General features: G+C 42.5%; 2 protein-coding genes across 3 annotated transcripts; one reads left to right on the top strand and one right to left on the bottom strand.

The window, feature by feature from the left end:
- Positions 1–136: 136 nt before the first annotated feature.
- Positions 137–17,589, top strand: cdc42l (cell division cycle 42, like). 2 transcript variants are annotated; one of them, XM_066712314.1, is made up of 7 exons: positions 137–382; positions 9,364–9,565; positions 9,986–10,092; positions 11,008–11,080; positions 14,259–14,368; positions 14,616–14,813; positions 14,956–17,589. In XM_066712314.1, the coding sequence occupies exons 3-7, from the start codon at positions 9,988–9,990 to the stop codon at positions 15,043–15,045; spliced, it is 576 nt and encodes a 191-aa protein (XP_066568411.1). In that variant the 5' UTR covers positions 137–382; positions 9,364–9,565; positions 9,986–9,987; the 3' UTR covers positions 15,046–17,589. The 2 variants fall into 2 exon arrangements, with proteins under 2 accessions (XP_066568411.1, XP_066568412.1); XM_066712315.1 differs by lacking the exon at positions 137–382 and adding an exon at positions 3,686–3,832.
- Positions 17,590–19,329: 1,740 nt separating this feature from the next.
- Positions 19,330–23,978, bottom strand: wnt4b (wingless-type MMTV integration site family, member 4b). Its single transcript, XM_066712302.1, has 7 exons — positions 22,952–23,978; positions 22,399–22,701; positions 21,660–21,807; positions 21,298–21,382; positions 20,568–20,699; positions 20,332–20,474; positions 19,330–19,975 (listed from the first exon to the last, which is right to left on the bottom strand). Exons 2-7 carry the CDS (start codon positions 22,482–22,484, stop codon positions 19,502–19,504), a joined length of 1,068 nt encoding a protein of 355 aa, XP_066568399.1. The 5' UTR covers positions 22,485–22,701; positions 22,952–23,978; the 3' UTR covers positions 19,330–19,501.
- Positions 23,979–24,339: the final 361 nt, after the last annotated feature.

Raw genomic sequence — 24,339 nt, 5'->3', positions numbered from 1 at the left:
TTATTAATATCACACATCCCTCACAGGCTGACTGCTCAGTGTATCAGTCACTAGTACTACAGTGTACTATATGATGTAACTTGTCTGATATCAGGACTGCAGTAGCTGTGTTTTGTGTGCTTTGGCAACTGACACACACACAGACACAAGAACACTCGGAGACATGGAAAGATAGATACACACAACCACACTGATGCACATCTAGTCAGACACGGCAAAAGAGACCCTGTGCAAAGACACACTTGAGACTCACTGACTGACGAACGGAGTGATTGATTGACGTGAGCCGGGGAGGCATTTCTATGGCAACGCCTTCGGCGGTGTCGTAGACAGAGAACCCGGATGTGACCAACGCCTTTTACGAGAGCCGGGAAGAAGGGAGGTAAGTTAGCGACAAACTTTCTTTATATATATATATATATATGTATATATGTATGTACATAAACATACATAAATAACAATACAACACAGCAAAGGAATTAAACTAATATTAGCACTGCACTAACGTGAATGTAGACCCATAGCTAATCACGGAAGAATAATAATATCACGTTTCGCGTCGACAGTAAAACTGACAGACGTACGAAAACTATTCCTAAGTTTGTTGTGGTTAAAAACATTAAAAACAGACGACCAGGTTACTGACGAGTTCGGAAAAAATGTGTAATTCAATTAAAAATAAATAAAAACATAAAATAAACTGGTTCGTTAACAGGAAATTGTGAACTTCGCTGTTTCACAGTGACGCATAACATTACATAGCCTATATTGTTCTGAAGTTTGGGTTTGTCCCGTTTTTGTTTCATGTGTTGAGTTGTCGCGCTGTCTGAAGTGTTTTCTAGGCCACTGTTGATACTAGGGGTCGAGATACTAGAGTTTTGACCACAGTAAACACAAGTTTTGTCGAAATAACCTTCGTTAACCTAAGTTACGTTACTATATTAGAGGTTATTATATTATTACTTAAATAATAGTACATTAATTTTCACGGAGTTGCGTTCGTATCACTGCATTTCCTTGTGACTGATTTCTCGAGTGTGTGTTTTCTCGTGTATCGTATGAACTTAAGCTGTTTGTGTGTTTGTTCACAAACTGCCCTTTTCAAAAAGCGCTTTATCAACAACAGACGAAGTGACAAATAGGTTACAGTAAGGTTGCCATAAAAACGCCCGTCTCTTGTCAGTCGCGTATGGATTTGTTGTTGAATGGATTCGTGTGTGTGTTAATTCGCCTGCCTGTTTTTATGGTTTTAAACTTGCAGTGGTGTCTGTACGCGGAAGTAGCCAGTCGACACCATACCCCCGCATCGGTAACCGCACTACCTCCTAGAACTGATAACAAAACTATCAATAGTAATAAGTAGTTAAAACCACTGTCCGTGTTCATGTTATATTTCAGACACACAAACTGACAAATGACTATGAATAAACTACGCTTTTGAAAATGCTTAGCGATTCCCATATAGCACAGCAGCGTTGGGCGCAGTAGATGATCACGGCTGGTCTTACCGATGTTGCAAAACATCTTGCTCGTCGTGCCATCGTTGGCCCAGTCGGCACATTTTAATTCCCAAAACCCCCACATCAAAATACAACAGTACATATTATGTTTCCACACCAATAAGATAAATCACTCAGGCGAGGCATTATTAAAGAATTATCAGTACCAGCTTTATTTAAAAAAAAATAGTATTTCAAAGAATAAACGGCAAACGTAAGATATTGCTTTTCAGTGACTGAGTTACTGAAATGCACGGAATCCCCTGTACACGTTTTGGTTCAATTCTAACTCAACAAAAAAATCCGTTTCTTAAAAAAAAAAAAAAAACAGAAAAAGAAAAGAAAAAACAAGAAAACGACAACCCTAATAGTAATTGCAATATGGTAATAGTCTACAAGGCATTCAGTAATTACAAGCCATATTTATTCTTGTAACAAATCTTAATTACTACAACCTAGGTATTTCAGACAAATAAATACCTTTCAGTAAATTCCAACAATAGTACATTTTAACATTTAAAATAATTCAGTGAAAGTTCTTTATGGTCTTCGCTCTGAGAGAATTTTGAGGAGACACCTTTTCTCAATATAGTCTTGGGGAAGAGAGCTCAAGCACTTTCCAGCAATGAAGCTGGGACACTTCTTGACAGTATAATCAGATTTATTAATATTTTTCCCTGACCTTAACTGTTGTCCAACCATTCCAGCCAAATGCTGGCATGGGTCCCAGCCAGTGAGGAAAAAAGGCTGAGAGAGAATGACACAAAGAAAGAAAGAAAGAAAGAAAGAAAGGGAAAGACATGGTAAAGTGAGAGGACAGGCGGGAGACAGCACAATACAGACCCTCCATCACAACATTGTATAATATTTTACATTGCAAATTAGTGTTCTACTTGTGGAACAAATGTCACTGAGTATGATTGTGGCATTCAGTACAACTTATCAACAATGCAAAAACAAATGTATTAAGTATTAAACTATCGTCATGAAAAAAGCAACTTTTAAAAGCAACATATACTTATGTATTTTTCACAATAAATAATTTGGCAGGTGACCTTATTTGGCAATAATTAACATAGTAACTTAAGACCTTACATACATTGAAAAAGCAAAAAAAGCACTGAACATTTATGGCTCCATATTGCAGTAGCTTACTCATAAGTTTAGTATAAGTGGAAGGTTTCTTCTACAGATATTAGCATTTCTGCTCTTTCCTCCATGAGCCTGTTCCTCTTCTCATCAGTGTTTTGTGAAATGGCACCAAACAGCTGTTCACTGTCAGCACTGTGGCAGGAGGCTTCAGCCAAAAAGGGGAAAACCACTTTTGTTGCCTCCAGCTTTTCTCCACTTCTTGGATCTGTGGGCTCACTGGGGTAGATGTCTTTCTGAAGGGCATTACACTGCTGCTTATTGCATCAGTTGTTACATCATTGGGCCTTTCTTCCAATAGCTCATCATACGTCGAACACTGGGTAGGGCTGGGTGTAGTAGTGCTGTCATTTGCTTTCCTTTGCTGCCTGCGTGTCGGGCTCTGTTGAGGGCGGTTCTCTCTCATTCCCCATGGCTTGCATGTTTCACAGAGATGTCACCTGACTTGTGTAGCCAGTAGCTTTTTGTCATTCCCAGTGCAGTGAGAGCCCTTGTACCAGCAGTTCAGTGTGGCAGTGTAGTAGAGAGGCTCCATGTAATTGTCACCAAAGCTCATCTCAGCTACCACCAGTTTTTCTTAGGTGGGCTGAATCTGAAACTGTGCACAAAAGCCTTTTGAAAGGCATGATGGACGGGGTGAGGGCAGAAGCCAAGGCTGTTGATGACCTCGATTGACGTGTTGCTCTTTAAAAGGTTCGAGAACTTTTAAACATTATACCCCATTGCTGTGTAGCAGGAGTTGTAGGGATTTTATTGTCCGCTCCGTATGTTCCAAGCGCACGCTTCTGCTCCAGAATGCTCTGCCACATCATAGTGTTGTTCCATAGTCACGCTGCGACCTCCGAGAAGGTATTCCGAGCTCCAATTGCGCCACTTGAAGGTGAAGTTAGGCCAATGGGAAGCGTTTGAAGCACCACACAATTTTTAATCCGCTCACCAGTATGTTTGTCACATGGGGTGGCAAATAACTGGTTCTTCTAGGGTTTGGGTCAAATCGTGTGTTTCCATTGCAATTGATACTCCACTTTCAATTCAATTTCAATTGCAGTAGAGCCTATGATGTCAATGACAAAAATAATTGGAACAGGAACCTGGAAGGGCTCTGAAAAAGGGAATTGGAATTGAAAAAGTGGAATTGACCCCGACTTCCTTCATGACAAACTGGAGGGTGTGCGCTCTGAAAGGTCAGCTGCATTGTCCTTTGCTACGTGTCCTACATTGTCCACGATAACGGCTGCAACATTTCCTTTGAGAACTTTTCACGCTGCAAAAAATGTCTTGTGAAGTGTCGCTGGTCATATGGGGACTGCTGCCATCCTTGGCCTGAAGCACTGAGTGAGAAATGTTAGAATTGCTCATCACTTATATTGAACTTCTCCAAATAATTCAAATTCTTGTGTAGGGCCTGTGCATATCTGCCTTTCTTTCTGAGTCTTTAGAGAAGTCTGTAGCAGATAGAGATACTCGGTTCCTAAAATATTAGTTTTTTTTTTTTTCCTTGCCTTGATAGTTTCAGGGGATGAGGTAAATATGATTAAATTCATACTAAACCGCCATGTTGTTTTATAGAGTTGTTCACAAGGTCACATAAGTGGTGAGGAGGAATTTTGACAAAGGGGCATCATATTTACACATTATTGTTGATTATTCAGTAGCCAATCTGTTAGACCTGCATATCAATCAGCATTGAATTAATATTAATTGATTCTAACAACTTTATCCCTTACATGTTTCAAGGTCTTAACCTATCTGACCGTACCATTTTTTCTTGGGGCTCAGAACCTTCTTTAAGTCTATGGATCCTCTGTAACTCTATCACTTCTTTACATTATTTTATTTATAAATAAACATTTTATTGATTCATCATCATCCTGTGGATGATTTTGATCTTTGATTTGCCATATTCAAATCAAAATGCACGTCCATCCATTGTGCAGTTAAACTGAGCATTGACATTAGTGATGCCTCAAAGTGCAGAATAATAGTGGTATCGCTCAGTGCTGATGTGTTCATCCTCAGCCAGCATCTGCCTATGTTTTAAAATGATACTACACCGCTCTGGTGGTGCAGTCACAGACATTCACTTTCTACTAGGTGGTGTATAGCAAGGTTTGAGCTATTCTCTATAATGAAAAATGGCTGATCATCCAAAGCAATAAATTCCATTAAACTGTTTGTAATTTCTTTAGTCCTGGCATCTCCATGTCTGAATTCCTGTGATCGTTGAGGTGCTTCAGGTTATGATAGTTGTTTTTGGCCACAGCTTTTTCCTGTCTGCCTTTCTTTTCCACAGTGATCTTTAAGGAGTCATTGTATTGAGGGAAATGGGTGTGTCTCAAAGTGACATTAAGACATTAAATTTGTTGTATTGAAAGTTTTACTGCTGTTCCCACAGTACAAAATATTCACATCACATTGCTTGCAATCAGCTGTTCTGATATTAGTTTGGACACTAAAAATTATCTAGATCCGGACCCCGTAGCCATTTCTTCCAGACCCAGGACCAGCTCTCCCATTGAGCAAGTGCGCAACCACACAGGATGGCAAGAAGTGGGGGTGGAGCTGTCTCAATGTGCACAAATCTTTCAAAACTTGCGTCTTGTTTGTCCCGCCTCCTAAAGGCAAATAACCAATCAGATGTATATGTTCGGCCACCGGAACAATTCTGTCCTAACAGAGTTGGTATCCAAAACCTTGCTTCACTGCTTGGGTAATTTACAGCCGGGAGGAAGTTGAAACTTGAAAGCAACGATTGGCTGTAAGATCTTCATCGTGAAACCATGAAATATAAGTAAAATACAGTGCATCCGGGAAAGTATTCACAGCGCTTCACTTTTTCCACATTTTGTTATGTTACAGCCTTATTCCAAAATGAATTAAATTAATTATTTTCCTCAAAATTCTACAAACAATACCCCATAATGACAACGTGAAAGATGTTTGAAATCTTTGCAAATTTATTAAAAATAAAAAACAAAAAAAGCACATGTACATAAGTATTCACAGCCTTTGCCATGACATTCAAAATTGAGCTCAGGTGCATCCTGTTTCCACTGATCATCTTTGAGATGTTTCTACAACTTGATTGGAGTCCACCTGTGGTAAATTCAGTTGATTGGACATGATTTGGAAAGGTACACACCTGTCTATATAAGGTCCCACAGTTAACAGATGATACTAAAATAGGTGGCTCAGCAGATACAATCTTTGCAGCACAGGCTATTCAGAGGGACTTAGATAATATTCAGTTGTGGGCCGACACCTGGCAAATGAAATTCAATGTGGACCAGTACAAGGTAATACATGCAGGTAACAAAAATGTCCACTATAATTACACTATGGGAGGAACAGAACTAGATGAAGTAACACATGAGAAAGATCTAGGAGTCTATGTGGACTCCTCACTTTCTTCATCCAAACAATGTGGCGAAGCAATAAAAAAGGCAAACAGAATGCTAGGGTATATTATCAAAAGTGTAGAATTTAAAACAAGAAGTAATGTTCAGACTGTACAATGCACTAGTTAGACCTCATCTGGAATACTGTGTGCAGTGCTGGGCACCACACTTCAAGAAGGATATTGCTGAGGCAGTTCAGAGGAGAGCAACCAGACTTATTCCAGGTCTGAAGGGAGTGTCCTACTCGGAGAGACTGAGGGAACTGAACCTTTTCACCCTGGAATAGAGGAGACTACGTGGGGACTTGATCCAAGTCTTCAAAATCATGAAAGGCATCGACCACATCAAACCAGAGGAGCTTTTCCAGATCAGCAGGGACACACGCACCCGGGGACACAAATGGAAATTGGGCTTCAAGGCATTCAAAACGGAAAACAGGAGACACTTCTTCACACAGAGAGTAGTCACAATCTGGAACAAACTCCCCAGCGATGTGGTAGAAGCTGAAAGTTTGGGAACATTTAAAAATAGACTGGATAGGATCCTTGGATCACTTAGATTTTAATGGACACCAAACGAGCATGATGGGGCGAATGGCCTCCTCTCGTTTGTAAACTTTCTTATGTTCTAACAGTGCATGTCAGAGCACAAACCAAGCCATGAAGTCTAAGGAATTGTTGCAGACCTCCGAGACAGGATTGTATCGAGGCACAGATCTTGGGAAGCGTACAGAAAAACTTCTGCAGCATTGAAGGTCCCAATGAGCACAGTGGCCTCCATCATCCATAAATGGAAAACGTTTGGAACCACCAGGACTCTTCCTAGAGCTGGCCGCAAGGCCAAACTGAGTGATCGGGGGGGAAGGGCCTTAGTCAGGGAGGTGACCAATAACCCGATGGTCACTCTGACAGAGCTCCAGCGTGTCTCTGTGGAGAGAGAAGAACCTCCCAGAAGAACAACCATTATTATTATTATTATTATTATTATTATTATTATTATTTCTTGGTAGACGCCCTTATCCAGGGCAACTTACAACATAAGTGCAAAAATACAGAGAAGTACAAGGCATCAATCATTACATATTCAACTTAGCTAAAACATAGCAATTCAAAATAATACATTTTACAAATTCCAAGTACAGTAAGAGACTTCCTACATTCTGGACGGTGAAAGCTAAGTGCTGTCAAGATGTAGGGTTACAGACTAGGGCTATGGGAAAGGGAGCAAGGAGGAAAACAATCAAGAATAAGCTGAAGTGCTATCTAGCAGGGATAGAGGACTAATATTACAAGTGCTGTCGGAAGAGATGCGTCTTGAGTAAGCACCGGAATGAGGTCAAGGACTCTGCTGTTTTGACTTCGGTGGGCAGGTCGTTCCACCATTTAGGGGCCAGGGATGAGAAGGAGCGGGCTCTGGAGGAAGAGGAGAGGAGGCAGAGTTAGCCTTCTGGCACTAGTGGAGCGCAGTGGTCTGGAGGGGATGTATGGAGAGACGAGTGACTGAAGGTAGCTTGGTGCAGTGTGGTCAAGACAGCGGTAGGTGAGGGTCAAATTCTTGAACTGAATGCGTGCCGCTATCGGGAGCCAGTGGAGGGAGCGGAGCAGTGGAGTAGCTTGTGTGAATCGTGGCAGAGAGAATACCAGACGAGCCGCAGAGTTCTGGATGAGCTGGAGTGGGCGGGTAGTGGATGCAGGCAGGCCGGCCAGGAAGGAGTTGTAGTAGTCCAGGCGGGAGAGGACCAGTGACTGGACGAGTATCTGAGTTGAGTAGTCGATGAGGAAGGGACGGATCCGGCGTATGTTGCTCAGGAAGAATCTGCAGGTGCGCTGCCCGAGCGCGGCTGAGGGAGTCCGTGACAGCCAGGAGAGCTGTTTCAGTAGAGTGAGCTGTGCGGAAGCCGGATTGCAGAGGATCAAGGAGTGAGTGTTGGGACAGAAAGTCCGAGAGCTGACGGTGGACCGCCCGCTTGAGAGTCTTGGAGAGGAAAGGAAGTAGGGAGACAGACCATCTCTGCAGCACTCCACCAATCAGGCCTGTATGGTAGAGTGGCCAGACGGAAGCCACTCCTCAGTAAAAGGCACATGACAACCCAACTGGAGTTGCCAAAAGGCACCTGAAGGACTCTCTGACCATGAGAAACAAAATTCTCTGGTCTGATGAAACAAAGATTGAACTCATGTCTGGAGGAAACCAGGCACCGCTCATCACCTGGCCAATACCATCCCTACAGTGAAGCATGGTGGTGGAAGCCTCATGCTGTGGGGATGTTTTTCAGCAGCAGGAATTGGGAGACTAGTCAGGATCGAGGGAAAGATGAATGCAGCAATGTACAGAGACATCCTTGATGAAAACCTGCTCCAGAGCGCTCTGGACCTCAGACTGGGGCAAAGGTTCATCTTCCAACAGGACAACGACCGTAAGCACACAGCCAAGATAACAAAGGAGTGGCTACAGGACAACTCTGTGAATGTCCTTGAGTGGCCCAGCCAGAGCCCAGACTTGAACCTGATTGAACATCTCTGGAGAGATCTGAAAATGCCTGTGCACCGACGCTCTACATCCAACCTGATGGAGCTTGAGAGGTCCTGCAAAGAAGAATGGGAGAAACTGCCCAAAAATAGGTATGCCAAGCTTGTAGCATCATACTCGAAAAGACTTGAGGCTGTAATTGGTGCCAAAGCTGCTTCAACAAAGTATTGAGCAAAGGCTGTGAATACTTATGTACATGTGCTTTTTTGTTTTTTATTTTTAATAAATTTGCAAAGATTTCAAACAAACTTCTTTCACGTTGTCATTATGGGGTATTGTTTGTAGAATTTTGAGGAAAATAATGAATTTAATCCATTTTGGAATAAGGCTGTAACATAACAATATTCTGAATATGGGACAAAAAGTACATGCATATTTATAATGTTTTTTTGGTCAGAAATGTATTGCTGTGCAGTATGCCACACTGTAGTACATTACAGCAATTGAAGTGGGTGAGGTCAGTATTGTTTATCATTACTTTGATATTTAAACTAAACCAATCAAATCCCGGGTGGGGCAGTGCTGTTGTACCCTTGATTAAGGTACTTCACTTAGATTGCTCTAGTAAAATGCCCAGCTGTATAAATGGGTACAAATGTAAGTTGCCCTGGATAAGAGTGTCTGCTAAATGACAAATAATGTAATGTAATACAACACACGCTAACTGGACACTACAGTATATTTACCAGAGTTAATACACTTCCATACAACAACTATACTTTAGTGTCCACCCCTTCAGACTCTGGATTAATCTCTCTCTCTTTCTCACTCTCTATCTCCCCCCTCAGGTTTTACCTAATTGTTCATAGAAGACACCAGTGGCTGTGCAATCCTGCCCATCACTCTGTGCTGCCACCAGTCTACAAAGCCACCTTGTGTCTGGAAGACCTTCAACTCCACCAAAAACAAGAGCTAACCTAAGACGCATCTTTAAAAATCATTTTTCATTATTTATTGTTCTATATTTATTTTCCACAGTGCTCAGATCAGGTACATATTTTAGTTTTGTGGGTCAGATTTTCATTGAAGGTTATTATTGATTATAGTGCCACTGTTTGGTCTGTTGAATCTTGTAAATGAGCTGTATTTAGATACAGCCGCCCCAGATCCCCTTCTCACTGTTAATGTATTTTACTGTCCAGTTTTCTGTCAGTTTCTGTAGTAACTCACTGTCTGTATCCCCCCCTCCTCTCTCTCTCCCCCGACCTCTCACTTTCTCTCTCCCTCCCACACTCTTCACCCTCTTCTGTTTGCCTCCTTTCTCCCTGCCCTTCTCTCCCCCTGTACCTCTCTCCTACATCACTGTCCTCCCCTCTCCCTCACTCTTTTTATCCCTCCCCCTTCTCTCCCACCACATCTCTTCCCCATTTTCCCTCCATCTCCCTCCCAATCTCTCTCTTCCTCCATCAGAGATGCAGACTATAAAGTGTGTGGTTGTGGGCGATGGAGCCGTCGGGAAGACCTGCCTGCTGATCTCCTACACCACCAACAAGTTCCCTTCGGAGTATGTGCCCACGGTGAGAGCTCCCCCGTCAGGTCTGGTGGGCACACTGCCCCTCCGCTGCCACAGTCAACCACTGTGACTACTGAAATGTCAATTCAGAAATTTGGGACAAGCTGTCTGTGTTGAAGAGTGATTCTTCAATTCAAGCATGTAGGGGAGACACTCTGTAAGGAAATCTTGCAGAAGGTCTCTAGGTTCAGATCTTGCATAGGGTTTTATAGCAAATATGACATCATGCAATAGAGGCTAGAGAGTCAGTTCTACCCATAAATGGGAGTTTTAGCATTCTGGAGGGTACAACTTTTGTACAGAAATACGAATATGGTAGTAATATGGTTACACTCTGAAAACGGGAACCTTTAGATTAGTCTGTGAACTTTAGTTGAAAACGGGAAACATTGTTGGTCGAAACCAGATAGGTGGACACGTCTACACCCAATACTCTCCTGGACATCAGATATTTGGACAAGCTTAACATACACATTAATCGCAAGCCTTATTAAACCTAGTGCTTTTTTTTTTTTCTCAATACTTATACTGTCACTAATTTTAAGATCATTATCATTATTATCACTATCCTTATTGTCACAGTCTCTTCTACTACTGTTTCTCCCATTACTATTACTATCCCTGTCATTACTGTCACTATTATTTCTATTACTCAAGGTGTCCCCCAGAAAATTGAATAGGCATGGTGGTCTGTTTCAGATTTGCTGAGGGGGGTGGGGGGTGTATTATTAGAGTCAGTATCAATATTACTGTCTCTACTATTATAGTCACTACCATTACTGTAACTACTATCATTAGTGTCTACTATTGCCATCACTCTTTACTTCACTGTCATTAGTATTACTGCTGCTGTTTCTATGATCTCTATCACTACTATTATTATTATTACTATTATTATATATTGTTCTCTCTCTCTCAGGTGTTTGATAACTATGCAGTGACAGTGATGATTGGAGGAGAGCCCTACACACTGGGACTGTTTGATACTGCAGGTGAGCACTCTTTCCAGTCAGTTAGGGTTGTGACAAAGTTCGAATTCGTATTCCCAGATGTCGAACTTTGCATATGTTTAGCAAATCTGAACTCCGTCGATTCTACAAATTCAAATTAGTTTGTTTTGGTAAAATATTTTTGTCTACCCATTGCAACATGTGCATGCATGAAGCCAGTCTCCTCATTCAGTCATTAAAGTCCACATTTTATTTTAGGCAGAAAAGAAATGATGTGATTGTTACAGAGGTGACCAGGGGTGTAAAGTGCCGCTCTGGCATTTTTAAATCTGTTCAAGGCAGAACTCCGGCTCTGACACAGGGGTGTAGTGGAGTGGGGCAGAGAGGTGCCACTCTTTCAATACCATGTTTCTCAATTCTAAATATTTTAAATTATTAATAATTGTACTTAAAATATTTCCTTTCTCTATGTATTTGTCTGAAAAAATATGATGAGAATAAGTAATGAAGACTGCTTAGAAACGTAACAATCCACAATACCACTACACCACTGGACTACCACTGGTGACTACATAGACGGGTGACAAATTAAAGGAAAGTTGAACTTGATTTTGGATCAAGATGGCAAGAGTGACTTAGAAAGAGGGGTCATTATTGGGGCACGAACGACAGGAGCTTCAGTCACAAAGACGTTCAACTGGCTAGTGTTTCAATAGGAACAGTGACTAAAGTTACATCTGCATTTATATCTATGGGAAAGACATCAGTAAATAGGGTTGAAAATTATGGTTGAAAGCGCACATTCGTTGACCGTGATGCATTACTGCAATATGTAAGGAAAAACGGATGAGCAGGGGGAAGGGGGAAGGGTAGAGGGAAGGGTCACTGCAAATCATGACAAAGTTATTCTGATTGATCACATTTATCCTATGGTGAAACATTTCTCTCCTGATGGGAGTGGTCTCTTCCAGGATGACAATGCCCCATCCACAGGGCAGGAATGGTTTGATGAGTATGAAAATGATGTGAATCAAATGCTGTGGCTTTCAGTGTACAAAGTTTATGTATTTTCAGTGTTGCTGGTGGCATCTATGGCGAAGTTCACTTGTGTGTTTTAACCTCACTCTGTAAATTAGCTCTATGTACAGCTCTCATGCTGTATTTGCAGGAAAATGCCAGAAAGGCTGGATTACATGCGTGAGAATTAACACTCAAGACATCACGGAATCCATGGCTGTCATGTGTTAAACCGGTACAGCTGTGCCTTTAATACTGATCTTACCTGAGTGTTTTTTCACGTCACTGATAAAGCTTGCAAGCCGTGAATATAAGTGTTTTAAAGGTAGGGTTACAACACAATATAAAGTACCTAAAGATAGATCATAATGGTAAAAACAAAAGAAAAAAAGCTTTGCGCATTACCATTAACATAAAATACAATATTGCTAACCATGAAACATTGATCAGCAACTTGTTTTACCTTGAAATCTTGCACTTTTGTAATGTGGTCTTTTAAGAATATATATACAATTAATGCTGTTACTTTGTGGAATGGGTGCGCTTTTCAGTTCTTTCATTTTTACATAATTTACTCAAGTATTTGGGATTGACCCTGTTCTTTTCTGTGACTGTTTTTCTTGACTGCAAAACTGATGCCAAATGTGCACACGCATAATTACTTCATGACTTAAAACCACTCCATGTAAACTCGCCCTATGATGCTCATCACAGCAGCTACTGCCTAACAAAGCAGAGTGGCTTGTGTTTGTGAACTACTAATCTACATGTACTAAGTAGTAAAGTGACTAGTAATTGTGGATACATGTGCAGTTGTAACTTTTGCATCTCTGAACAGTTTGAAGACTCATGCAATTTTTATAGTTTGAATGTAATAGAGTACTTATTTCACTTTTCAATTTTAGGACTATGAGGGAATGTTTAATTCAGCTCTATTTCACATTTACAGCATTTTTTTCTCCCCCATTCACGCGTGGCCTGAATAGATCTGTGGGAAATCCTGTCATTACATTATTCATTATGTTGTTATTTGTTAGATATATTTAAAAGGTAGTCCTTAATATTGTCAATTACATTTGTTCTGTTTATACAAAATGTTTTGTTGCAGAAGATATTTGATTTTTCAATAGTGTGGCACGGCGAGGGATGTGGGCCCTGCCGGTGTCTGGTCATGGCTTGGACTTGCTATGATGCGGTGTAAATTTGAATGAGAGCAAGGGGGGGCACAGAATGAGAGCAAGAGTGCTTGTTTTATTGTCAGTTTGTGTGTAGTTTTTTTTTAAACATTCAAGCATTTAGTTGGCCAGGCGACACCCACTTTTTTAAGACCGCTCCAGGAAACCCTGAAACATTGTAAAGGTATGGGCAGATGGACTTCATTTCCCAAAACAACCTCCAGGATATCAAATCGGATGCATCAGGAAGTCAGAGCTTCCGCCATTTTAATATCAGCAGCATCGTCAGGCCAGTTGATAGGAATGACAATTCCACTGACCCTAACATACTCTGTGCTGCACTGTATGGTAAACAGCCAACAAATCTTAACTGCTGTTGAGAGTATGACTTGTCGACATGCGAGTGAAGGCACAAAGGTTTCCTTACAGGTCGTGTATGGTGTAAGGTACTAAAACTGTATATATTTTTTATGCTTCCCATAATATACATTTCTCAAAGCCTTCAGTCAGTGTTAATGTACTGTAGCGTCCACTCAGTCAGTTTATTAGGCACATTTACATGGCCATTTCTGATATGGATCAAATGCATCAGAACATTTGATCAGGATCAGTGGTGTTGCGTTTACACTGCCATTTGATCAGGATCAACTTTCAGCCACCACAGGGGTCCTCGCATGGGCACTAACACGCAAGTCCAAACTGCATTAAATTTAATATATTAAATCAAAAACTGTTTTCTCATTGCAAATTATTCTAACAAGTATAACCAACGCACTTGAATATTTTTTACAATCAAAGCAATAAATAAAAATTTGTTGTTAACAAATTAACAAGCCATTTAGTGTTAGTTTTAACTATTTTATTTATAATACAGGCAGTAGGAAAGTGTTCTCCTGTCTGATCCACTGATGCACAGGGTGTTTGTCTGCCGCCTGCATCTAAAACACACGCTGCCGCAGTGAATGCCGGAACTCGAGTCCAGTCAGTCACTTAGTCTATTCTGTTAACTCTGCTTTCTTCTCTCTCAGGTCAGGAGGACTATGACAGACTGCGGCCACTTAGTTACCCCCAGACCGATGTTTTCCTAGTCTGCTTCTCAGTCGTCTCACCCTCCTCCTTTGAAAACGTGCGAGAAAAGGTCAGACTTCATACCCCCTGCTCCCCCCCTCTCTCTACAGGTTTTTCTATATTCCTCCCTCTCTTTCCCCCATTTATTTAATTCTTCAGACCCCTGTTGTTCATGTATATTGATTTTGCAGAAGGTGATTTCCCCCCCCCCTCTCTCTCTCTCTCTCTCTCTCTCTCGGGTCAATCAGTGTGAATGTACTGTAGTATATTAATATCCCTCCCATCTTTCTCTCTTCCTCGTCCTCTCTCCCTCTCAGTGGGTCCCAGAGATCTCTCACCACTGTCCCCGGACACCCTTCCTGCTGGTGGGAACACAAGTGGACTTGAGGGACGATCCCAACACAGTGGACAAGCTGGCCAAGAACAAGCAGCGGCCGCTGTCCCCCGAGAGCGGGGAGAAGCTGGCCAGAGACCTGCGGGCCGTCAAATACGTCGAGTGCTCCGCCCTCACACAGGTACCTCACCCAAGCACCCCTCTGCACACCACAACACACCTGAGCACGCAAAAGTAAACTGGAATAACTGCCAAACATACTGATTAACAATGATAACACCCACAACAATAAATAATCGTAACACTCTCTCTCTCTCTCACAGAGGGGACTGAAGAACGTGTTTGATGAGGCAATCCTGGCTGCCCTGGAGCCCCCAGAGACCAAGCCCAAGAAACGCTGCAGACTGCTATAGAGAGAGAGAGAGAGAGAGAGAGAGAGAGAGGAGGGAGGAAGCAAGGGATGGGGAGGGAGAGAGGAGTAATGAATGTGGGAGGGTGGGGACAGTTTTTGCTTCAGGAACTACCTGCCTTTTTGCAGTTGATGGGGTGGGGGGGGGTTGTATTCCTGTTAGAACAAGGTGTATAGAAACAGATAGTGTGAGTGAGAGAGAGAATGAAGCAGAGTGAGAATTTGAAAGTGTGAGAATGAGACATAGAGAGTGAATGTGTGGGTGGGAGACTAAATGAGTTTGTGAGTGAGTCTGTGAGAATGAGATGGTGAGTGAGTGATACAATTGAGAGAGAGCTTAATACAGAGCCAGGAGAGGGAGAGGGAGTGTGTGAAAGAGCGGTTGTACAGTACTAGGAGTTGAAGTGCAAATTAGTTGTGCAGCCCCTAACTGACAGATAGGGGGGTAATACAATGATAGAGAGAGAGTAGTTTACAGTTAACTCCCACAACTGTACCAGTCAGAGAGAGGGTTAGTACAGAGAGAGAGGGTTAATACACTATAGACAGACATGTATACAGTCCTTATGTGTGAGAGGGGGGAGTTAATACTCTGGTAACTGACACACTAACACACACACACTGGTTTCTCAATGGCATCTTGTCAGAAGTTTCTCTGTTGAACTGCTGATTCAGGGCCAGAGAGATAACTGTACACATTCCAGCTGACTGGACCTAGTTAGGGGGAGAAAGAGAGCTCATATTACATTAATAGAGTGAGTGTGCGTTTTACTGTTAACTGACATTTTCTGTCCATTTGAGAGAGAGAGAACTGCTCTATCTTTCAGATGGACAGACTACATTTGAATCCTTCAGAGCAACTCCCTCTCTCCCCACAGTGTCTATACTGTACAGTGAGGTTACACTGCCTCTCTGTGTCCAGGAGTCTGTGGTATGAGTACATAGTGACCACAACTGACACCACTGACAATAAATTGATCCAGCGGCATCCAGATAGTCCATTTTGTTTTGTCCCTCTCTCTCCATCTCTGCAGTAGTACAGTCCAGTCAGTGATTCTGCAGCAGCAAGCCAGTTTAGTCATTGACTCTACAGCAGTAGTACAGTAGTCTTTATAGCAGCAGTACAGTATGGGCACTATAGAAGCAGTTCAGTACAGTAACTAGCAACATTACAGTGGTCAGTGACTGCAGCAGCTGTACTGTACTATCCCGCAGTGCACAATACTGTACTACTCTACTGCCTTGTAGTTTACGTTGACATTTTACTGTACTTCACTATACTGTAGAGTTCTGTGGTAAACTATACTCCCTGTACTACACTGTAGGTTAGTGCAATAATGGTGTTTTCTGTACTGTACTGCACTATACTGATGTGTACTATACTGCACTGTAATATAGTATTATACTGTACAGTACTATAGTAAACTATACTGTACTGTGGAGCAATAAGGGTATACTGATCTGTACAATACTGTAGTGACTGCAAATGTGAATGTAATTTACTGTGCACATTTTTAACCAACTAACTAGAAAACTACATTTCCCATGAGGCTTTGCAGCTATACCCCAGTCTACTGTACTCTGTACCTGTTCATCATGAGGGCTGTAGTCCCCTGGCATGCTTCAGTTTTTCCTTTACTCTGTACTGCTCAGCGAATGATGAAAGCTCATTAGTTAAAAAGGCAAATCAGTTAAATGAAGAGTTTAAGTACTTGAGAACTCAGTGTGAGAAGAATATTAAGACGGTGGCTGAGGCATAGTAGTAGACTCAATGGAACATCCTCGTGGCTTCTCTTTAGACTTGCGATTTCCTCACCCTTATTCCTGCCACTACCTGCCTATACAAGCGGTTGGTTAGCCTCGCTAGCGTTAACTGGGGTGTCTGTTTTCTCAATTAAAGCTGTTGACACTGTGCTCATGGGAAAGCAGGACGCACCTGCTCCAGATTCACTAACGAGGGAGCGACAAACACTGAGTAAGGGTAAAGGGCGTTGATTTTCCTCAGAATTATGGTTTTGTTTTACTATGTTAAAGGGCAGTCTCCTTTGATGGTATTCCTTTGATAGAATAACAGCAGGAAAGACCCCTGAAGTCTCCATAGACACAGAATGGGAACAAAAGTTTTTTTGTTTGTTTTTTAATTTTCTTGCCGCCTAGTGTACAGGAACTGGAACTGCAGGCATGTCGTCTGTATCTGTGTACATGGCAGACCATGTACTTCTCCCCTCTCTCTGGGTCATGCTCTCTCTGCTGCACTCTAATGGTGAACTGAGAGAACTGCACCCCATGTATTAATGTTAAATGATATGAATATAGTTGTCTTCTCTGTCCTGTGTGGAGGTGAGGTCGGGGCAGGGAGGGGGTGCAAGGAACTATAGATTCTATTTTTGTTTTGCTGAGAGTCTGTAACACAAGGGGGGGAGCTGGAATGTTCTTAGTAGCAACAATGGAGTGATATTAATTATAATAACCATAAGGATGATTTTTTTTTTTTTTTTTGGGTGGCTGTAATCAAAGAACTTTTTAATAAAATGCAAAACTTGGTTTACTGGGTGTGTGGCTGTGTGTGGCTGTGTGTGGTGGGGGCAGCAGGAGGCTGCTTTGGGAGAATGAAACCGCACATCAGGACATTGGCTTGCAGGGAGGAGTGCCAACACACCCCTATTGTCTGCTGGCAATGCTGGAGTACTGGAAGCACACAGTCTCTCACACACACACCTACCTATCTACCTCAATGTCAGACTCCTTTGAGGGAGAGAAGAAGAGGGGCATGGAGAGAGGGAGTAAGAAAGAAATTGATTATGGGGGGTGTTATAGAAGGAGGGGGTATAGAGGGTGAACTAGAGGTGGAGAGGGAGATAGAGGTGGTGATGGAGAGCTACCAACCAGTCATGATCAAGTACTTCAGTATACAATAAATGTCTCCTAAGATGACACTAGTAATGAATATAGACACATTGTAGCCATGTGAAACCCAGACACACAAATTGATGCACACAGAGAGGACTGACTGACTGATAGTTTATTGAGTTTTCTGTGGGTACAGATTAACTTGGACAGAGGGACTACAGGACAGATCCATTTTAGTCAAGGCACAGAACGCTGAATTGGAGCTGATTGTCAAACTAGGATAGGGACACAATCAAAAGACTCGGACAAATGCAGAGACACTATAAAGACATACAGAGACTGACAGTATACAGACACAGAAAGACAGAGACTATAAAGGCAGATACACATAGACAGTACACTAATACAGAATGGCAGTTTACAGGTCATTACAAACCCATTTCATACATGCCTAAAAATGTTCAATACTTACAGAGTCAGTAGTGTAAAGTGTCTCTTCGTGTTTCACACACAGACAGACAGACTCCTGACAAGATCCCACTGAGACACCTAGTCTAGTCTAACCTGACCGATTTAATACAACTGAACCAATCGACTCCCCAATAACTGTGTGAGGAGGGGAGTGAGGGGTGGTAGAAAATATCATTAAATATCAATGATACTATGTGCATTAACATAGTCACATACATAAGAGATAGACAACAAATCATATGTTGATTCAAAATTGATAGAAAGGAAGAATGTCATTTACATATTTTACATACAGAAATTGACATTTCTAACATATTACATCTATTGTCTATAGCTGTAACCCAGAGATTTTTTCAGTGAGTGTCAGTGTTAATGTGCTGTAGTGTCCAGTCAGTCAGTCAGTGTTAATGTGCTGTAGTGTCCAGTCAGTCAGTGTTAATGTGCTGTAGTGTACAGTCAGTCAGTCAGTGTTAATGTGCTGTAGTGTCCAGTCAGTCAGTCAGTGTTAATGTGCTGTAGTGTCCAATCAGTCAGTGTTAATGTGCTGTAGTGTCCAGTCAGTCAGTGTTAATGTGCTGTAGTGTCCAGTCAGTCAGTCAGTGTTAATGTGCTGTAGTGTCCAGTCAGTCAGTGTTAATGTGCTGTAGTGTCCAGTCAGTCAGTGTTAATGTGCTGTAGTGTCCAGTCAGTCAGTATTAATGTGCTTTAGTGTCCAGTCAGTCAGTGTTAATGTGCTGTAGTGTCCAATCAGTCAGTGTTAATGTGCTGTAGTGTCCAGTCAGTCAGTGTTAATGTGCTGTAGTGTCCAGTCAGTCAGTGTTAATGTGCTGTAGTGTACAGTCAGTCAGTCAGTGTTAATGCGCTGTAGTGTCCAGTCAGTCAGTCAGTGTTAATGCGCTGTAGTGTCCAGTCAGTCAGTCAGTCAGTGTTAATGTGCTGTAGTGTCCAGTCAGTCAGTGTTAATGTGCTGTAGTGTCCAGTCAGTCAGTCAGTGTTAATGTGCTGTAGTGTCCAGTCAGTCAGTCAGTCAGTGTTAATGTGCTGTTTTGTCCAGTCAGTCAGTGTTAATGTGCTGTTTTGTCCAGTCAGTCAGTGTAAATGTCACTCAGTACAGGTGTGTAATGCAGGTGTATTCAGGGTCATTCAGTACAGGTGTGCAGGAGCACAATGTTTCGGCACTGCTGGCAGCGTACCGAGCAGCACCAGGAGAACTTGCAGCTGCAGCGCTGGACCACCTCAGCCCGGCCTGTCTGGAAGCCCAGGCCGCAGCATACCACCTCACAGGCGTCCGGGGCCAAGCGGGACGTCCCGTTGCAGCGCCGTCCCCGAGTGCCCAGGATGCCATGGGGGGGATCCGGCTGGCAGAAATCTGGGGAGGGGACAAGGTAGAGCAGGTCCCGAGGGGAGGGGGGCTTCAGCAGGGTGTCACGGGGCAACAGGACCGGGCGTCCCCCCACCAAGGAGAGTCGAGCCTCAGTGGCGCCATCGAAGCGGTCCTTCAGAACCGAGCCAACGCGGCGAAATGGAGGCATCACCTTCCAGCAGGTCCGCAACTCACAGGAGCCAGACACCCCGTGACACTTACACTCAACTCGCATGTTGTGGAGAATGGCCTTAGATAGGGAGAGTGAGAGACATTAACATTGCAGTACATTAATACTGACTGACTGGACACTACACAACATTAACACTGACTGACTGGACACTACAGTACATTAACACTGACTGACTGGACACTACAGTACATTAACACTGACTGACTGACTGGACACTACAGTACATTAACACTGACTGGACACTACAGCACATTAACACTGACTGACTGGACACTACAGCACATTAACACTGACTGACTGGACACTACAGTACATTCATACTTTAATACAGACCCCAGAGACTTTCCTGACAACTGCAGATTGCCACAGAACTTAGTGGACATCATGAGGTGGTTATTTATGGGATGACTGACCTTTCTCCCAGCCTCATTGTTATGGAGATTCATGAGCGATCGCCCTGACGACAAGCCCCGCGCTCTCTCTGGCTCGTCCACAAAGCTCTGTGAGAACGCCACACCGTAGGACAGGTTGTCAGAGCAACCGGACCACTGGAACCCTGAGAAAAAGAGAGAGAGAGAGAGAGAGATTGAGTGAGGATAATACACACTAACTGACATCCAGACTGACAGACAGTGAGTGTGAGTCTCACCCTCAGGACTGACTCCTCTGACTTTTCTGTCACAGCCGCACTTCTGCAGCTCCCCCCGGCTGCAGCCCCGTGTCACTGCCACCGCCACTGCTGCCGCACCCAGGGCGTACACGAACGCTGCCTCCCGCGTGCCTGAGCACAGATACTGTTACTGTACAACCACTACACTGATACTGCAATGCTACTGTACTGTTACTGCATTGTTACATACTACTAAACTAATACTGCATCACTTCTACACTGTTACTACTCTGATACTACACTTATACTGCACTCATACTACACTAATACTGCAGTTTCCAAACTGCTACTGCACTATTACTGCACTGATACTACACTAATACTGCACTGTTAAATAACCGCTACTAAACTAATACTGCAGTGCTTCTACATTGTTACTACTCTGATACTACACTAATACTAGATTCATACTAGACTAATACTGTACTCATACTACACTGATACTGCAGTGTTTCTCAACTGCTACTGCAATGTTACTGCACAGCTACTACACTGATACTATAGTGTTTCTATAGTAATACTATGGCACTATTACTGCACCACTACTATGCTGCTACTACACTATTGCTGCTAGTATTACTGCTACTGCTAATACTGTTAATAATAAGTATAACCTCAACCTTAATCATTATCATAATAATGATATATCTGTGTGTGTCTGCCTGGCTATGTTTGTGTGTGAGAGTGTGTGCGTGAGTATGTGCCTCACCCTGGCTCAGGACCTTGCCGAACACACTGACTCCTCTTGTTGTAGTGGAGCAGTTCCACCGGCGATACCTGAACTGGTGCTGACACTGCGGGACAACAGGACAGCAACACACAATTACACACCAACACTACACTGCACATTACATCTCAACTATACAACAAGACAACAGTCCGTAAGCACACAATTTCACATGGCATGTTACAATACAATTACAAAAAAAGCCATTACAGCACCACAACATGCCAATACAACTGTTACAAAAGACAGTATCATACTGGCGTGCCTCTAAATTACACTTTACTGCACTACACTGGGTTGCACTCTACAATGTTGTGTGTGTGCAGTCCAGGGTGGGGTCCTACCTCATCAATGGTCATCTCTGCCCCTTTCCTAACTGACTCCATGAACTCGCCCCTCCCCCGACATACTCCCAGTTGGCCCGCGGTCAGCCCCCGCAATCGCCCGCATGGGGCTGTACCCGCACGCGCCAGGGGCTGTCTGGCCAGAGATCTGAGAGAGAGAGAGGAGGGGGGATTAATACAAATAAATGGACTGGACACTACAGTACATTAACACTGACTGACTGGACACTACAGCACATTAACACTGACTGACTGACTGGACACTACAGTACATTAACACTGACTGACTGACTGGACACTACAGCACATTAACACTGACTGACTGACTGGACACTACAGCACATTAACACTGACTGACTGGACACTTCAGCACATTAACACTGATTTACTGACTGATAACACTGATCGGAGGGTGTGCATGTTAGTGAGAGATGGTGAGCGAAAACAGAACACTATTTTATGACATTACAGAGAGTGAACACTAGGTGGCTGCAAATCCTACATTAATACAGTACTACGTTTGGCTCCTATAGAGGATCTGAGATAACTACTAACACACACAAACACACTAACATACACACACAGACACACATACACACAGACACACTAACATGCACACAGACACACTAACATACACACTGACACACTAACACACACACAAACACACTAACATGCACACAGACACACTAACAGACACACTAACATGCACACACACACTAACACACAGACACATACTTACAGCCAGTTGGTCGCCATGGTGTTGTGGGTTGCCCATAGCAACAACAGGAGTTGTAGAGAGCTGTTGACTGGACAGACACCTGGCATCAGTCTGTCTGTGTCTGTCTGTGTATGTGTCTTACTGTGTGATTGTCTGTCTGTCTGCCTGCCTGTCTGTCTGTCTGTGTGTCTTTCTGACTGTCTCTGCGTTTCTGTCAGTCTTTCTGTGTGTGCCTCTGTCTGTCTCCTTATCTGTCAGTGTCTGTCTGTCTGTCTCTCAATCAGCCGGGGGAAAAACCCCGCATTCTCTGGAGCCTTGTTCAACCTATAACAATAATAATAATAATAATAATAATAATAATAATAATAATAATAATAATAATAACAAGTTCAGTGTTCTACTCAAAAGTCACTAATCTACTATACTATTACCACAGCCCCCTGTTCTTACACCATCATTCTACTATTATATTTATTAAAAATCATCATCACAATATCTTATTAACTTGGCAAAATGTATTTAGACAACTGCACATTATACATCATACAATACAGACAAATAATTTTGTACTTACGTGATCTGCGCAGTTTCATTAAAAAAACAAATAATAATAATAATAATAATAATAATAATAATAATAATAATAATAATAATAATAAATTAGATCACAGACTTTAGAGTCAATTTTAGTCTGAAAAAAGGTTGGAATTTCCCAAAAGTAGGTGGCCTGAATAGCACTACTACTAATAATAATACAAATATTGATAATAATGTTGTCTTGATTTCCTCAGTCTGTGTTAATGGCTCTTCGTTTATCTGTTTCCTTTGCTTGACTTTGATGCCTGCGTGTCTCATTCATAGTAACTGACCAAAACTCCTAATCACTTCTGAGAAGAGAGAGAGAGACTGGGGGGAGCAGGAGAGGGAGAGAGTGAGAAGGGGAGACAGGGAGAGGGGGAGAGGGGGAGAGGGTGAGAGTGAGAGAGACACTGAAAGATAGAGGAGAGGGATAGAAAAGGGTGAGAAAGACAGAAAGACCAGAGTAAGAGGCAGAGAGAGATTGACAACACCGTATTCAAGAGAGAATGCGATCAATTAATAAAACTATCTCTTTCTCTTTCTTAGCAGAAAGTTTTGAGAAATTCCAACGTTTATGAATTCCAAGCTACATATATATATATAACTGATTGTCAATCATTCTGAGGATGCTGATAGCAATTATTGATAGTATTATTTATATTATTATTGTTATTGTTGTTGTTGCTGTTTTTGTCGCTGTTGCTGTTCTGATGTTCTTGTCTTTCCGAGGTATTCATACGATAGAGGTGATGCTGGCAGAGAGAGGGGAGTTATAAAGGAGAGAGAGAGAGAGAGAGGGAGAGGGAGTTGGAGGGAGGGAAAATAATATAGTACACATACTCTGAGTGACTGGTCTTTGGAGTAGAACACTATAGTGCTGTTACAATAGGGGTCTGTAGTAACAGTGCAGTAGAGTAGTGCTGTTACAATAGGGGGCTGTAGTAACAGTGCAGTAGAGTAGTGCTGTTACAATAGGGGGCTGTAGTAACAGTGCAGTAGAGTAGTGCTGTTACAGTAGGGGTCTGTAGTAACAGTACAGTAGAATAGTGCTGTTACAGTAGGGGGCTGTAGTAACAGTGCAGTAGAGTAGTGCTGTTACAATAGGGGGCTGTAGTAACAGTGCAGTAGAGTAGTGCTGTTACAATAGGAGTCTGTAGTAACAGTACAGTAGAGTAGTGCTGTTACAATAGGGGTCTGTAGTAACAGTGCAGTAGAGTAGTGCTGTTACAATAGGGGGCTGTAGTAACAGTACAGTAGAATAGTGCTGTTACAGTAGGGGGCTGTAGTAACAGTGCAGTAGAGTAGTGCTGTTACAATAGGGGGCTGTAGTAACAGTGCAGTAGAGTAGTGCTGTTACAATAGGAGTCTGTAGTAACAGTACAG

Source organism: Amia ocellicauda, chromosome 1, assembly GCF_036373705.1.
Source record: "Amia ocellicauda isolate fAmiCal2 chromosome 1, fAmiCal2.hap1, whole genome shotgun sequence".
Classification (NCBI taxonomy): domain Eukaryota; kingdom Metazoa; phylum Chordata; class Actinopteri; order Amiiformes; family Amiidae; genus Amia; species Amia ocellicauda.
Note: the sequence above shows the minus strand (reverse complement) of the source record. Positions and strands in the feature narration are given on the sequence as shown.

Bases quoted from the DNA above. Each gene is read 5' to 3' on its own strand.
- cdc42l (XM_066712314.1), top strand. From the start codon at position 9,988: ATGCAGACTATAAAGTGTGTGGTTGTGGGCGATGGAGCCGTCGGGAAG. The intron at 10,093-11,007 runs GTGAGAGCTCCC...TCTCTCTCTCAG, and splicing joins CTTCGGAGTATGTGCCCACG to GTGTTTGATAACTATGCAGT. The intron at 14,814-14,955 runs GTACCTCACCCA...TCTCTCTCACAG, and splicing joins AGTGCTCCGCCCTCACACAG to AGGGGACTGAAGAACGTGTT.
- wnt4b (XM_066712302.1), bottom strand. From the start codon at position 22,484: ATGCCAGGTGTCTGTCCAGTCAACAGCTCTCTACAACTCCTGTTGTTG. The intron at 20,700-21,297 runs GTGAGGCACATA...ATCTGTGCTCAG, and splicing joins CGGCAAGGTCCTGAGCCAGG to GCACGCGGGAGGCAGCGTTC. The intron at 20,475-20,567 runs GTGAGACTCACA...TCTTTTTCTCAG, and splicing joins CAGAGGAGTCAGTCCTGAGG to GGTTCCAGTGGTCCGGTTGC.